Source organism: Lineus longissimus, chromosome 4 (genome assembly GCF_910592395.1).
Source record: "Lineus longissimus chromosome 4, tnLinLong1.2, whole genome shotgun sequence".
NCBI classification, from domain to species: Eukaryota; Metazoa; Nemertea; class Pilidiophora; order Heteronemertea; family Lineidae; genus Lineus; species Lineus longissimus.
Window position 1 is genome coordinate 11,363,901 of NC_088311.1, and position 15,730 is coordinate 11,379,630.

Below are 15,730 nucleotides of genomic sequence, written 5' to 3' on the forward strand. Positions count from 1 at the left end.
AGGACAGGGTCTCAATCAGTAATGAAATCACCCTGTAGGCCGAACTGTTGTGAGGACACCAGGTCTTGGTCAGTTGTGAAATCAGACTGGAGCCCAGTACTGTTGCATGGTAAACTCTGATTTCACAATGGTGAATGCTGAATTCACCATGGTAAAATCCGAAACAGATCTTTTTCGTATAAGGGTGATGTCAGCATGGTTGTGGAGACATGGTTTGGATAAGTTGTGACATCAACTGGCGGCAGCATTGGCTGTGATGATAAGCTCTATCTGGATCCTGTAGACAAGATCGGAATCAGTTCAGACATCACAATGGTGGTGGATTTGTTTGTGAGACAAGGCCAGGATAAGTTGTGACATCAGGCTAGTGATGAAATGGTTGTGGTTCTGGGTCTTATCTTATCAGTTGAGACAATACACTGTTGGTAGAATTGGACGCGAGAAAATGTATCGAGCAGTTGAAACATCACAAAAGTGGCGGAAATAGTTGTTAGAACAGTGACTGGATCAGTTGTGACATCACATTGTTAAATAGGTCGTTGAGTGAAGACAGGGTCTGTACATCAGTTCTGACAACCAAGCTAGTACCAGGAAATGATTACGAGGACAGATCAATTAGTGTAACTCGTGCCTTAAGTAGGTCAAGTTGAATTCAGCTCTCCCTGTACCCGGTACAACAAATCCCCCAAAACGCCAACGTGAACGCATATATCTCATTCTTTGACCACCTGATAACGAAGTTGACCTATAGGCGTGTTTACGTGGACCTTTCGGGGCTTTGCGAAAATTCCCTCATATCACAACTTACTAAGATAATTGACCGGGTCCTCGCAACCAATTCCCAACACTCTACGATGTTTCAACTAGGCTCAGCTTCGAGACCCGATTATCACAAGCACTTCCTGATCACAACTTACTGAGATACTAGACCGCGTCCTCATGACCACTTCCTGACAGAAGCATGATGCCAAAACTAACTGAGATACATAGGGCCTACTAGAACAGGTCGTTGGCGCAACCACTTCCTCTTCTCACCATGATGTCACAAATACTGAGATAAATAGACCCAATCATCACAATCGCTTTCTGTCTTCTGACAGAAGCATTATGTGATTACATTTACGACTTACTTGGATATATACTAATACAGCCGGTCATCACAACCACTTCCTGAGACAAAAATTATGTCACAACGTACTGCGATATAGCCAAGCAGAATTAAATAAGGCTAGATTCTTTCCGGATATGGTATATTTATTCAACTAGGCATAAGCCTAAAACTTGAGCATTTTTATCTACACATTTAGTTACATTCGCACAACGTAGGCCCTACAAACAAATAAAACGAAAAAGGGCACCTTTCGATCACTGTATTACTTGTAAACACAGATTGTGGGTAAAACATTAAAATAAGACCTTACGCAACCAATACACAACTATCTCACATCAATTACTTTGGTGACTGAATAGCCTACGTACCTGTAAAAGTTACATAACAAAAATAACCTTGTAAAAGTTGTAGGTAGGTTACTGATCATTGATACTGATAGCAGATAATTGATGTCAAATTCGACTTCTATTTATTATCAATAATTCATCTAAGATCAGCTGATCCAGACCTTGTCTTCTTTCTTAGCTATTGCAATCCATTCTGTCAGGACAAGACCTTAGGGGAGGGACGCATGGTGGTGCATGTCACACGGGTACACGTATCTTGCGCCCCAAGTCCTAAGAGAATTTAAAATTCGCGGCATTGGGAAAGCCCCTACCCATAATTCCTTTTTGCGGAATTCCACGAAACGAAAACGAGGCTGGTGAGCTGAGAAAGGTAGGAGTTCTTATCGATACGACCGAATAATAATCCACTAAATTCGCCAATCATCCGTGAATCAATTTATTCTTTTTGTCATCGACGCTTCAAACAACACTTTCATCAATGATAATCGATTATAATTTTATTGATTTAATGCTGCTTTGTGCACATAATCCCCCGTCAAAAACTGGATGGTGCTCCCGATTACTATAATGGTAAGTATCATTGTTTACCATTTGCCATGCCGTCACACGGTAAAATGTGGTACTAAAAGTATTTCCATATCAATTGAATTAGCTATTGCTTCTCTGTATAAAGCTGTGCCAGTCACTCGAGTGGGTGACACTAACCCTGGTCAGTCCAGACAGTTCACTTCACATTAATCGGGCTTGGAAGAAAGAACAATAGTCAATAGCCACAGGCAGTTTCAATGCCTGGAGTGACGGGACAGCCAGTGCCATATTGACGAGTGTCTGGTAGAGTTATTCAGTCGTGCTTAGACTTAGTAACCTCAGCAACCTGATGTTCACACGGCCCCAAACCGTAGTCCATCCAGCCGTTCTACAACCCTGCTGCTATACATGGTGTGCTACTCATTCCCAGTCAACCGCAGCAGCCAGCAATCATAGCTGATATGGACAGCTCGAGCATCTGAACTTGAGTTGTGAAGTGCTTGATGTTGCAGCTCTGTGATTGGCTGCCCCAGGCTGTGGTGCGTGTGTCGGTCCATTGCTCTGCTTGATTAGTTATACTGATTGTGACGACACCAATATGTTACTTCTTCAGTCACATGTGGGGAACTGTTACAATAAGGACCAATAGCGTGTGATTGGGGTGTTGGATTATTTATGGTCTTCACAAACTTGGGTAGTTCTTGAATAGAGTGGAAGAACTTTACTTGAACTGCTAAGATAAGGCATTTTAAAACAATTTGAGGATCAATTTACTTGTTGCATAGAGACGCAGGATTGTCACCAGTTTAACCCATTGTTGTCTTGAAACATTTTATTAATTCCAATCCAAATTGTTGTTCTACGATTTCAAAGTGGATTATTCATATCTTTCCAAAATGTTTAGGCTGAATTTGTGGACGAGACCGTTCTTCCCGCCCCAGCCGCCCTTAGGAGCTGCCGAGGGAGATATGGAAAATTCGTCTTTCCTGCCTAACCCATTGACATCACCGGCTTTGATGGTATTGGCCTCTACCGCTGCAGACTCGAATCGTGAAAATCATCGCCTACAAGGAAGTCACCAGTTTTCACCTCAGAGTGGTGACAAGGACCTTCCTGTACCCTTTTCTTCGTCCTATCCTATGTTCAGGCAGGGGGACCATTTCCCGCCCCTGTATGCGCCAATGCACATGCCTTTCGTACAGCCTGCCGTTGGTCCCATTGGACGAAGTGGCAGTGGGGCATTCCGCCCGCTCCCACAGGGCGATGACCGTGAGAGAGACTATCACCACTCGGCATTCATCCCAACGAAACGATCCAAACACGAAGATTCATTTGAGCTGAGGACGTCGCCAGAATCCAAAGAGAATGGGGACCATCGGTTGGACTCTCCTGGAACTAAAGATGGCCATTTGACGCCTAATTCTATAACTTATGAACTAAGTTCAGAGACTTTCTCAGAAAGTGGCGAGTCGCAGGATAGATCAACACCAGATGCTGAGGGCAGAAATCTTAGACGTAAGTAACTTCTATATCGTATTAAGCCTACTTTTTTAATGATGTAATTGGTATTACTATTATACAGCCTACAGGGTGTTTTTTTTTAAAAAAATTGGGCCATTGACGGAGATAAATTAGTTCAAATAAGTGACATTGGCCAGTAGAAATAATTTCGTCATGAACGATCCAAAATATGCTCACCTGACATGCCTGAGTTATTGAATGATTACATGACTACATGTATCGTAAATAGGTCAACACAAGAGGAATGTCATTTCTGATATAGTTTTCAGTATGTATCCCTTCCTAATCCTTCTTCCAGTACTTCTCAAAAATGTCTCATACAGTGATCAGATTTCAAGCGAAAGCGAAAATTGGCAGGCACTTTAACACTGAATATTTTGTATGTAACTTTTAAAAAACCTATTCCTAAAGCATCTTGTTATGTATGTGTATAATTGTTTTATACCACCAGTTACACGATTTTTAGAACAAAAATTGTCTACATGTATAAATCCATGCCCCAATTCATAGAAAAGTATTCGAACTCTTGGCATCGTTCAAAAGTTTAATAATAGCAGTAAGCCATTACACACTGTAGGGTTTTATAAATGTCTTTCCTTGTCTAAAAATTGTTGTCTTACCACTTCTCATTTAAAATTAAGGTAATAAACTATTCTCTGTGGAGGGAATTTACAAAATAAGAAAAAAACATCTTTAGCTACAGTACAGGTATGTGACATGTACCAAAACGTCAACAGTACCATAAAAAATTAAGATTCTATACATGTCAAAATGATTTTTTACTATCTCGATCGTCCATAAGTCTATACACACTGGCAAAAAATTCAAATTCAAAATCGAATGATTTTTCACCAGCTCGTATCACACTGGCCAAATATTCCACGTAGTAAAAGATTTTTCACCAAAAATTATCATGAATTTGTCACTCACTGTCAGGTTGACCACTTCTAAAAAGAAATTCACATTGTGCAGCCTCTCAGTCACAGTTTTGAGTTAAGAACTTGACAAAATGAACAATATATATTTTTAAAATATATTTTCAAATCATTTTCAAAGTTCAAAGTTCATTTTATCATGATGGAAAGCTATATCTAATATTTAGTCAGATTTGCCTTTTGAGTTCATGGAGTTGTAATACTAACTCTTTGCCAATCTTTTATTCATGTTTTTGAATTTTCAACATTGCTTCGGATTCTTTGACAGGCTATATTGTATTTGTAAACTTGAAAGATGACAATTTTTACAAGAATTATTTTGCTGCATGTAATACATGTCCAACCACAGGCACGTGGAAATAGCTCATTAGCCCCAAATCAACAAGCACATACCCACTGAAATTGACAAAGGGTGTTGTTATGGTGAAATATGAGAAAACTTCACTATTTCATATGAAAACCTTTACCATTTTAACTTGGCCTTGCAAAACTAAATGCATGTGTGACATGAGTGAGATCTGTGTTCTTGAGTTAATTTTCAGCAGACTTGGCATGTGAGGTGAAAATGTTGGGAGCCCAATTTTTGCCCAGAAACTCAATCCTCCAGACTTCAACAACCCATGGGAATAGGAATAACCTTCTTAAGAATGCGATTTTGAAATGACAAGTTATGTAAACTTTATAGGCTAAACATGCTGAATGTGGTTCAGTATTGCTATACCAACATCATTGGCTTACCACTTACAAGATTAGAACAACTCCAGTCCAACAAAGCAGTTGACTCAACCAATTATAAGTTTATTTGTCAACAAAGGTCCAACTCCAATATGTTGTGGTTGTGATAGGGGCTATCTGTGAGAACTTTATTATGAGATTAAGGTGTTATAATTTACAATGGCCAGAACAAATTATAGTCCCATAAATGACAATTTAAAAGTGTTTGTTCGTTTTTCCTTTTCTTTTGAAAACCTTTCCTCCAGTACATACTTTCATACAATGTCGTTCCTTTGGGCTTGTGGACATAACAGGATTTTGTTTGCATTAATTTTAATGACAGACTTGTCAATGATATGGTCAGTACTACTAGAGTACACCACATAAAATCCTTGTGAACATCTTAAGTTCCTAAGGGCTTAGATACACCAGAGTCTTTCTATACAATATATAAGTAAAAATAAAATAAAATACATATAGAAAGACTCTGGATACACTATGTCAAAAATTGAGTATTTGAGGAATTTGAAGGATCTCAGTCTAGAGACCAATTATAGGCCAAATCTTTATGAGTATTTCATTGTATTTCGCCCAAATCATGTACAATCATGCCAATCCAATCTCCCTTTTTCCAATCTACCAGAACTCTTTCATATACCAAAAATCACACAAGATGCATGCTGATGACCAAAGGTGACAATGTCCTCCAAATAATACTTTTTGCATTTTGTCGATTTTGGATGAGTTCTCGTGTTTCTTACATTCTTAGATTGATAAAATGAAGTCACTATAATTGTTTCAGTGTCACCTTGAAATAAAATCTACTATCCTATTTCGGCAAAGATGAATTTATGTTGAGTAAGATTTTCATAAATTCTGTGTTGGACATTGCCTGTGTAGGGTATGACTATGAATTTTTTTTCTTCTCTGGATCGAGCTTAAGTGAACTTTGTGGGGTGATATCACATTGCAACTTAATTGGACATTGACAATCCCATATAATTTTTTGTTTGTTGAGACCTGTATGATTATAATTATAGATCAGTGGCATAGTAGTTAGAGCGCGGGCTGGCTCATCAGGAGGTCGTTGGTTTGACACTTGGAAGTATCACCACTGTTTCATTGTCTTTGTGTCCTCAAGCAAGGTACCCTACTTGCTTCTGGGATACCCTAAACTAAGAGCCAAGAGCCACGATCACCTTTTTTTACAGGACAGATAGGCGTGCATGCTTGTCTATCACTGCGCCATCTACACGGTCCTACTGGTCATCTACACGGTCCTACTGACATTGACCAGTAGGACCGTGTAGATGGCGATAATTATATTCATTTGCTTATATTTTCCCTTTGCTCGTGGCTTTCCTGGTGGCACTTGGCTCTTGGTTCTTAGTTTAGGGTGTCCCCTTGCTTCTCTCTGTTTACATGTAGGAGTAAATGGGTACCTTGCTGGCAGAGATAGCCATAACTGTTGAGTCCTAGAGCTGGACTGTATATTCCTCAGTAGTTGAGCTTGGAACAGGACTGTTAAAGACAAAACTAGGCTGATAATATGGCAAAGCGCTTGTGAGTCAACTCAAATACGAATCAAGTATGAGCGCTATTATACAAATACAGTCCAAATCACAATTGACATCCTTCCTGCTTTGCGTCAGTGACACACTTTTCTCTCTGTGTTTCGTGTTTATTACGGACGACCTACGCGCTGGGTAGCGCATCAATGACGCGCCAATGATGCAAATTTAGGGATGACAATTGTGATTTGGACAGACCAAACATTATTTGTTTTTCATGACCTACTTTTTGGCCTTCAGTTGGCTACAAACATGGATCTTGAAAATATCTTTCTTTTCTATTTTGTGCCCATGGTTGAAGGTTTAGTTCTATAGACCAAATGTTAATGTTGTATGGTCAATACAAAAGCGCCTCACAACAAATTATCATAAAATTGAAGCGACCTGCAATTTGAACTGATATAACAATTGCTCATTTGCTTGGGTCATTCCTACTTGAATGTACCTTTGAAAAAAATCAGTGATCGCAGCTCCCTGTGATCAATATCATTGTTGGAATCAATGTCATTAAAGGTGACCTGAAACGCATTTATCAAAATTTTAACTTGGGGTAAATAATAGGGATAACATAAGAAACACAAGCGCATAAAAATCAAACTACTCATCTTAAAGTTATAGCAGTATGTAATTCAAACATTCCCGGTGGTGCAGGAAGAACAAATTAATGATGTAGATTGTGCTGTACTGAAAAAAGAGTTTTGATAGTTTCATGCTTATATTCTAATTACCTTGTCACAGGTGTGAGCTTTTCATGAACATGTTAATGTACAATTTCAAAATATAGGCATGAAACTATAAAAACTTTATTTCAGTACAGCACAATGTACATCATCAGTTTGTTCTTCCTGCACCGCCTGGAATGTTTGAATTTTCTACCTGCCATAACTTGAAGATGGGTAGTTCGATATTTATGTGGTTTTCACCACTGTGTTTGTTATCTTATGCCCTATTCTTTTTTCCCTTAATTAAAAAGTGTTGCAGGTGACCTTTAAAGGGGGACTATAGGCAGGAGCAGAGGGGCTAATTTGGCCATCTTCAGGTGACTAATATGACCATGTCAGATTCAGCACTAAATGTATTCTTCGAACAAGCGTGAATCATTTTGACATACTGCGTGATGTGAGAGACCCTTATTGGCGACTTTGTGTAACTTTATCTTGCCAACCTGGCTGCTGCCTATATTGTCCCTTTAAGAAATTCAGCGATTTCTTGTTTTGCCTGCAGATAAGAGATATTTTTGTCGCACATAGCAGTGATTATAATCACTGGTCACGGATATTTTAATACCTTGTTTCCATAGGTCTCCATCATAAATTTGCTGGAGTTATGTTTTTACTTACTTTTCAATTCAAGGTCACACCCGGTTGTCCTGCCTGCTCAGTTCAAAAATGATGTAAAATTTTCAATCTTGTCTAGCTTCCACATTCTGGCCGTGGATATTATGACGAGTGTTGGTCATAATCAGGGTGCTAGAAGTTTCCCTTTGAAGAGATACTTTTAGGGAAAAAAACTGCTATAGATGGATATTTGCTGACGTCACGGCTAATTTGTAAACATCATGTGCACGCCTCTCGTATCTCTTCAACATGGTTTTCATGAAGAAAAGTTGCGACAAACCATCATCATGTGTAGATTTCTCTCGATAACAGAATGATGCTTAAAACCGATGATGTACAGCTGTTTTTGTGACAAAATCGTATCTAAGTTTTATTCTAAAATAACATGTAAGTCACGAGATAGGCGAGAAAAACTCCTCGTGTCCAAGTGAAACCAACAACGTCATCCCCTCTGTTGAGATACGACTATGCGCGCGCAGCCAACAGTAAACAAATAAAGATCTCAATCTAAAGATTAGATACATGTCACTGTTTAATTTCAAGATTTTTAAATGGTGTTGTGACTTCACACACAGGCATGGCTTTAAAAATGCAGCGCTTGGATATATATATTGGTGAACATCAGGATCAATCCTATAAAAAAATTAACCTCACCTTATTCCAAAATCAAGTAACTTGCCATAATCTGCATGCCAGCTGCCGAAAGTGAGTGTATTGTTGAAATGAAAATAATCTCCTGAACATGATACTTTTAAACTGCAAGAAGTGATATAGAGTTCCACTTTTTTAATAAGTATTTAAATGAAAAAAGTCAACTTGAAAAGGACAAGGTGTCGAAGTCGGACAAGTTCAGAATAAGATTAAGTTTCACTTTTCAATAGTCTCTTTTGATTAAAAAAATCTCTGAACTTAAAAAGGACATATGTGGTTTGTAAGTCGAAGGTGTTAATTTACTCTACAGGGTGAACTACTGAATTTTAAATTTCTTATGCCTTGACAAAAATCTGGGCGGGGGGGGGGGGTACTTTCTATTGTGTCCTGTGCGCCTCTGCCAGTGTGGATGTCAATGGTGGTAACTTTCCACTTCTATTTTTCTGTCAATTAAAAAGCCTGGCTTTAGCAGTCCCATTTGTTTTAGGCTTACTTGGACTTGGAGTGTCTAGAGGTAGGTCGGGTGATTTCAAATCGTTGGGATCCGATATCAGATATTCAATATGGCCATCACAGCAGCCATATTGAATTTGGTTTTGGTAAATTTCAAGAAGAACATTTGATATGATCAACCAATTTTTTGTGTGTGCTAGGAGTCATAATAGCATGGGCCGGCTACTTAAAAAAATTGGCCAATCTGATACCCAGTCTCTGTGAAAATTTCATGAGCATATCTCCTGGAGAAATGCTTCTCTTAAAAATACTTCAAGAAAGAAATTCCGGCTGTAAAAATGCGCTTGTGCAGGCGTGAGATATGTCCATGTAATATGTGACCCACCATGACAAAATGAGTCGCATGTCGCTCCGAACTTAACAGTTTGAGACGGACTGGTTGTTCATTTCACTGTTGTCTGCCTTTTGTGAAATCTGAGAACATCAATTTCTTCTTTTATTTCCTGGTGTCATTTTAGGTTCATCTTCTGTGCGACATGCGACTTATTTTGTCGTGGTGGGTCACATATTTGTTCGCATAAAGTTTGATAATAACTGATTTTGATGATACACAAACTTATGTGATAACTTTATATGAGCATGGCCAGTGAAAATTAAGGTGAATTCGTTCTTCTGTCTATTTGCTGGAGCAACCAACTGATTCAGTTTTCATATAGTAATGACTTTTATTTGGCCTCATCTCAACCAACAATAACTTTTTACGAGTGGCCTAAACTCCAACGAAAGTATCATAATTCAAGCAATCGAGGCACAGTCATCGAAAAGTTTTCATACTTGTGCAGATGTTTCAAAATCTGGTGTTATCTTTCAAAAAGTCTGAACATGATATGCTCTGTACAGAATTACTAGTTGCAGCTGTTGTGTCGTCAAACTTTCACTTTTCAGCATTCGAAACTGTTTGCTACAGGATGTTGTACATTTCTGTTCTGATTTAGACCAAGGGTTAGAACACCGCTCAGTTGTGCCGTATTCTAGAAAGCAATTTAATTTTGCAAATGTTGTTTGTCATCAAGCTTGTACAAAAATCATCTTGTCATCTTTGCTCTCATCCCAAACATATTCCGCCTATTTCTGGAAGTCTATGACATTGCAAACAAGCCGTTTTATCGCGAAGCAATGTTCATCGCAGGTGCGATATGGACCAGTCATCGCTGTCATTTGCAATAAATGATTTTAAAAAATTGCAATAAGTATATTATAATGTTTGATTTTACAGAAGGTCCCTGTGCCAAGCTGCTTTACCAGCAGACAATCAATCTGTTTGTTACTCTTTGCTGTGATGATTATTGCATAATGAGTATTTCTTGTCTGCCGTGTGCTACCCAAGAAGTTATTCCAGGAGGATTATTTAGAGACCTCCCACTAAAGTTGTCAGCAACTTATTGATCTGACAGGCAGTCATATTCGTCCACCAATCAGGACAGTCACACTCTAGATCACCATAAGCCCCACTTGTGTGGTTTGACTGTACAGTTTGATCCGAAGAAAAATGATCTGGTAACCCCGAGACTGACGTCCTCTGTAGATATTAACAAACGGGTTATAAGAACTGATGACATCCTTATAGCAAATTGCCTTAGAACTAGTTAGACGTCCGTATCTGATGACTTTCGGCGTTTCATTACCGCTGAACGGATGGAGTAAATCCTGATGATTTGTACGACTAAAGACGTTTTGTCATATCACTATGATTATCTGCTACTAAACTGACACCTCCATGCTTAAACCGTCATCGTAAGACTATTAACGTTCTCGATATCATAATATGTCATCTAAATGCTCAACAAGGGATTAACGGCAAAAATGGCATATTCGGAGGAAGCATTTGGCTAAAGTCATGTTGATTTGGGGATTGGGGAAAGTCGTTATCTCTGACGGCACTAAGCGGTTCCAATTTGGCTATCAGCTAGTCCGGCCTTTGGCTGTCTTAGCGCAAAATTGGAATTCCTGCACTTCTTCCAAATAAGGCTTCTGGCATTTTCATTGGCTGGTTCGTTGATGAAGTTTTTCTGCGTGGTAACGTTCCTTGATGATTACTTGACTGCCGATGGATAATCCATCACGTTCGATCCGAGGAACAAATGACGTTGATAAATCTACTTGGTTTGATCGACAGATGATGCTTTCTTTGATTATGGTATAAGCTGACTTGCTTGCAGTTGCTGGGAAGTTTTGGTACTCAATCTCTTGATTTGATTGGATGTCGAGATTTTATGTGGATGGCATTACCGCCCCCCACCCCCTCTAGTCCTGGTCCTCAGCAATAAATCATTGCGGCAAATAAAATAAATTTAAATAGGATTTGTGGTACCTATAAGAAAAAATTGTGGAACTTGGGGGTTAAATGATCATTTCGATGAAGGTTAAGGTAGTGGTACATATTTGTGTGACAGGCATAGATCCTAAAAAAAACAGTTTCCTTCACTTTGAGTTTTAAACTCCCAGTTCGCAGATCTTACCAATCATTCAGAAGAAGATGGATGACTCTGGGACTCTAAGAACTGGATCAAGTAATACCCACACCTCCAGTATCTAAATCCCCTGTTAACGGACTGTGCCAGGCAATTATTTAATCATGATTTAATTGCCATTACTAATCAATTCGGTAGCAAAATCCGTTCGGTTGGAGCTCAAGCCTTGCCGAGTCTTGGTTAAGGGATGTGCGATAATTGGTTGAGATGGCAGCGTTAAATGATCAATGGCCGGTATTGTTCGAATAGGATTGGATGCTTACCAATATGAGACTCGTCATCCAGTTTTGGTTTGCTTTAAGATTCATTTTTTCCTTCATTCGCATCCATTTTTTAATGCAAGAAGTTTAGGCTATTCAGCATAGAATCTGCCAAATTAAACACACAATCTTGTTTATACTTTATAAGTGTTCAGACCGAGGCATTGTTAATGTGTGTTTTTGATATTTAGATCTTTCCGAATTGAATAGGGTCAGACCACATATTATTGACACCTTGTTGGAACGTTTTGCGCTTATGACATCTTTTTATTGGGAATTAAAGATCATGACATCTGAATGGCGATTCAGTATCTTCTGAATTCTCGATGCAAATAATTCTTCAATACAGGAGAAACAATTTGTGTACATATATACATACACAGAATTTGTTAGAAGTGGTTAGGGTACAACAACACTGTTTCAAGCCCTGTCAGTTGGCCGTAAGTTGATCTCTCTTGGGCAGGCACTCGGTTAGTGGTAATTTTAGACAGTTAGGCGGAAGTTACATAGACCTCATTTGTTCATTTACCACGAGTCACGTTCCGGGTTTTTCTTTCATTCCTCGGTGAATGCACGGCCTTAATGAAAGCAAAAGGGGAAAATGAGTCCTGGGAAATGAACGAATGAGGTCTATGTAACTTCGGCCTTAGTGGTCCACAGTGATATTGTGAAACATTTTGAGAAGGGGCAGTGTAATAAAATAAAGAGTAAAATATGGTCAATTTGGAAATGGTGTGTTCCTTGTGTTACAACGATTTATATTTCTTTACATGACATGGTCAAGTTAATCCGTGAGCTGATCATCAACACGATTACCTTGATCTGCCATTGAGGCGTCTGTCTCTACCTGATTGCCTACAAATGGCCAGTATGGGCATTCTGATTATCTCCGGGGCCTGAGCTAATGAAGAGCTCAATCTGTGCAGCTGAAACAAAGCGATCAGTCAATTTTGGTGCAAAACATTAGGATTACGAGAAGCGCAAAAATATTCCACCAAATCCCCTTGAGAATGATTAATGGTTTCCAACTTCCTTGGTGACACCTCCTTAAACTACGACATATTAGGCTAAATTGCTAATAATGATGCCTGTTAATACCTTGTATTATGTGCTAAACCGCAGTCAAGAATTGCTGAACTTGGACTCGCACTTTCTAAAGTTTGTGGCCAATTCCCTCGAGTGTATTACAAAGAAATGAACCCGCTCAGGGATTGTGGCTACGGAAGTATTTTAAAATTGTAATTATGCTAATGAGTAAAAGGTTAATTGTTACTCTACCTGCATGGCTGGGATTCTGTGTAAAGACAATGGACCCGCATCGTCTTTTTGTTTCAAGCAAAAAGTGTGAAGTTGATGTTCCTCTGAGACAGGCAGCGGGATGGCATACTTGGTGGTCTAAACCATGTAATACCTCTTCATTTCTGACTGACATTGTCTGATCAAGTTTTAGAACATGGTTTATTGTGTTTCATTTCACTGTTCAAGTCATCTCTATCAAACATTGTGGTCAAACAAGCAATAAAAATGTCAAATCGGCCACCAAGTTTCACTAACATTATGATATTTACCAAGCAATAGGAGGAAATGTTATTAACAAACTGAAGGAGTTTGTTAATTAGATTGTGTGATTGGCTTGTGGGCACCTTTCACTCAGGACAGACTGTTGGTATGGGTATGACAATGAATTAGAGCTTAACAGTTATACTGACAAAGTTGCTAATGTTGGTTCATATCAGGAAAGAAATGATATTAGTACAGAAAAATTAAGTTGTCTTGACTGGGACCACAGATCTTTGGATCGCCGGTCCACTGCTCTACCAATGGAGCTATTGAGGCTCCCTGAACCTCTGTACAGTTTGACACCATTAAAAAACCAACTGAGATTTTTATTAACTTTATTGTGAGTAGGATGAGTATTACTAAGCATTTTGTGGTGTATGATACAAGGAAGCTGAAGTTGCTAATGTTCGTTCTTGAGGAAAGAAATGAAATTATTACAGACATAATAAAATGGTCTGTGGCCAACTATGATGAGTTAAATTGACGTAAAAAAATATCAGTTGGTTCTATAATGGTGTCACACTGTAGAGGGAACCTCGATAGCTGAATTGGTAGAGCAGTGGACCGGCAATCCAAAGATCTGTGGTTCCAATTCCAGTCAAGGCAACTAGATTTTTCTATACTAATTTAATTTCTAAACAGTTTTGCCACTCCTATATATAACAATGAAATTTTTTTTAAACCAGATTTGCTGGATTAAATATTTCATTTACTAATATATTTCATGCTCTGAGTCCTAAATATTCACATCGTAAAAGCGTTGGTTAAACTACATGTACTTCAAAAGGTATATATGATGGGAAAATTCTTGGTACAATATGTACAAAGTTGGAAGTTAATATGGCAGAATGAATAAATAAGAAACACAGTATTTGACGGCCACACAGAGCTCTTGGACAAGAAATAACAAAAGTTTAGTGAGCAAAGCTAATTTTGAAGTGTTTACTATGAAATATTTTTTGAATTCTACAGAACCTAATGAAGCAAGACTTTGGGGTTATAAAAAGAATTATCAAATTTCTTCTTACCACTGCAAATTTACTGAAAGAATATAAAATACGCTATTTCAATCAATAAAGTAGACCCCATTGGCTAATGAATAACATTGTTTTCTCCCTTAGCCGGGTGGTTTAAAAATAAATTTCGGATCCTCACAAACCCTTTGTTGTGCACTAAATATCTATGTGGAGTTTCATTTGGGATAGACTTTGAGGTGTCAGAGAATGATTTGTCTGCTGCAGTTGAAAAGAGCTTTTTTGAAAGGTATTTTCTCCTGGTTACTGTCCTGACAAAGAGCACTGAAGTATGCTTGCGGCTATGCACTGATGGCATTCTCTTCTTCCTATATGTATAGCTGTAGCCTAGAGATCACACAAATAGCGACATGGCAGAGGTAAAAAAAGGCCCAATAATGTCAGCTGTAAATTATACTGGCTGTAAAATGGTTGCAGTTTGTGAGAGCTAGCTGTAAGGAAAGTTCATTTTGAGAACCAGTTGGGGTGATTTATGTGTGACGCAACATATTTTCATGGGGGTTTCATCGTTTGGTGTTATTTGCCATGAGGTTGCCATGCTCACAAGTGTTCGCATCAACTTTTATCGAGTGTGGGCGGCCAATATATTTTGGTAGTATGTAAACTTTGAAACGAGCCAAATGAAACAAGCCAAACTAGACGACCAAATACACTTTCTAAACATGAAATTGAAGATCACGTTTGGATGTAATATGATCGCAAAGCGTTAGGTTGATATTTGCATGAAATGAAAAAGCACTTTTATTCACTCAGGCCCGCTTTAAATAATTTGGCACGTTTAAGTTTTATTAAACAAGCCAAAATAAACGAATGAATGAAACACTCCATGGTGCACCTTGCAAGACTTAGTATGAACAAAATTGAATGGGACTACATGTATGTGAATAATATTTTATTTTTTGCCATAAACATACTTGCCCGAATCCTGCCATGAATATTACATTCAAACTTGATCTGTCAGTTCGGGTTTAAAACATTTATTTGGATCATTTTATAGTTTGGCTTGTTTCATTTGGCTCATTTCAACATTTATATACTACTACCCAATATATTTGCTTTTCTAGCATTTCTAGCATCAGCATGAAGTGTTCTTTCTAAATGATAAAATCTGCTTATAGTCTGTAATTGTCAGAGTTTTACCCTTTTAAAATTGAAGATGTGTACGCTTTTGCTAGCG

At 38.4% G+C, this 15,730-nt stretch overlaps 1 protein-coding gene across 2 annotated transcripts in view; it reads left to right on the forward strand.

Moving 5' to 3' along the window:
- The first annotated feature begins 1,795 nt into the window (after positions 1–1,795).
- The window catches only part of LOC135486292 (E3 ubiquitin-protein ligase Rnf220-like), a 57,300-nt gene continuing 43,365 nt past the window's right edge, over positions 1,796–15,730 (forward strand). The window contains exons 1-2 of one of the 2 annotated variants that reach the window (XM_064768981.1): positions 1,796–2,028; positions 2,891–3,501. In XM_064768981.1, coding sequence (XP_064625051.1) covers positions 2,955–3,501 — 547 coding nt within the window. In that variant the 5' untranslated portion in view covers positions 1,796–2,028; positions 2,891–2,954. The remainder of the gene's footprint in view (positions 2,029–2,890; positions 3,502–15,730) is intronic. The other variant, XM_064768982.1, reaches the window with a different exon arrangement.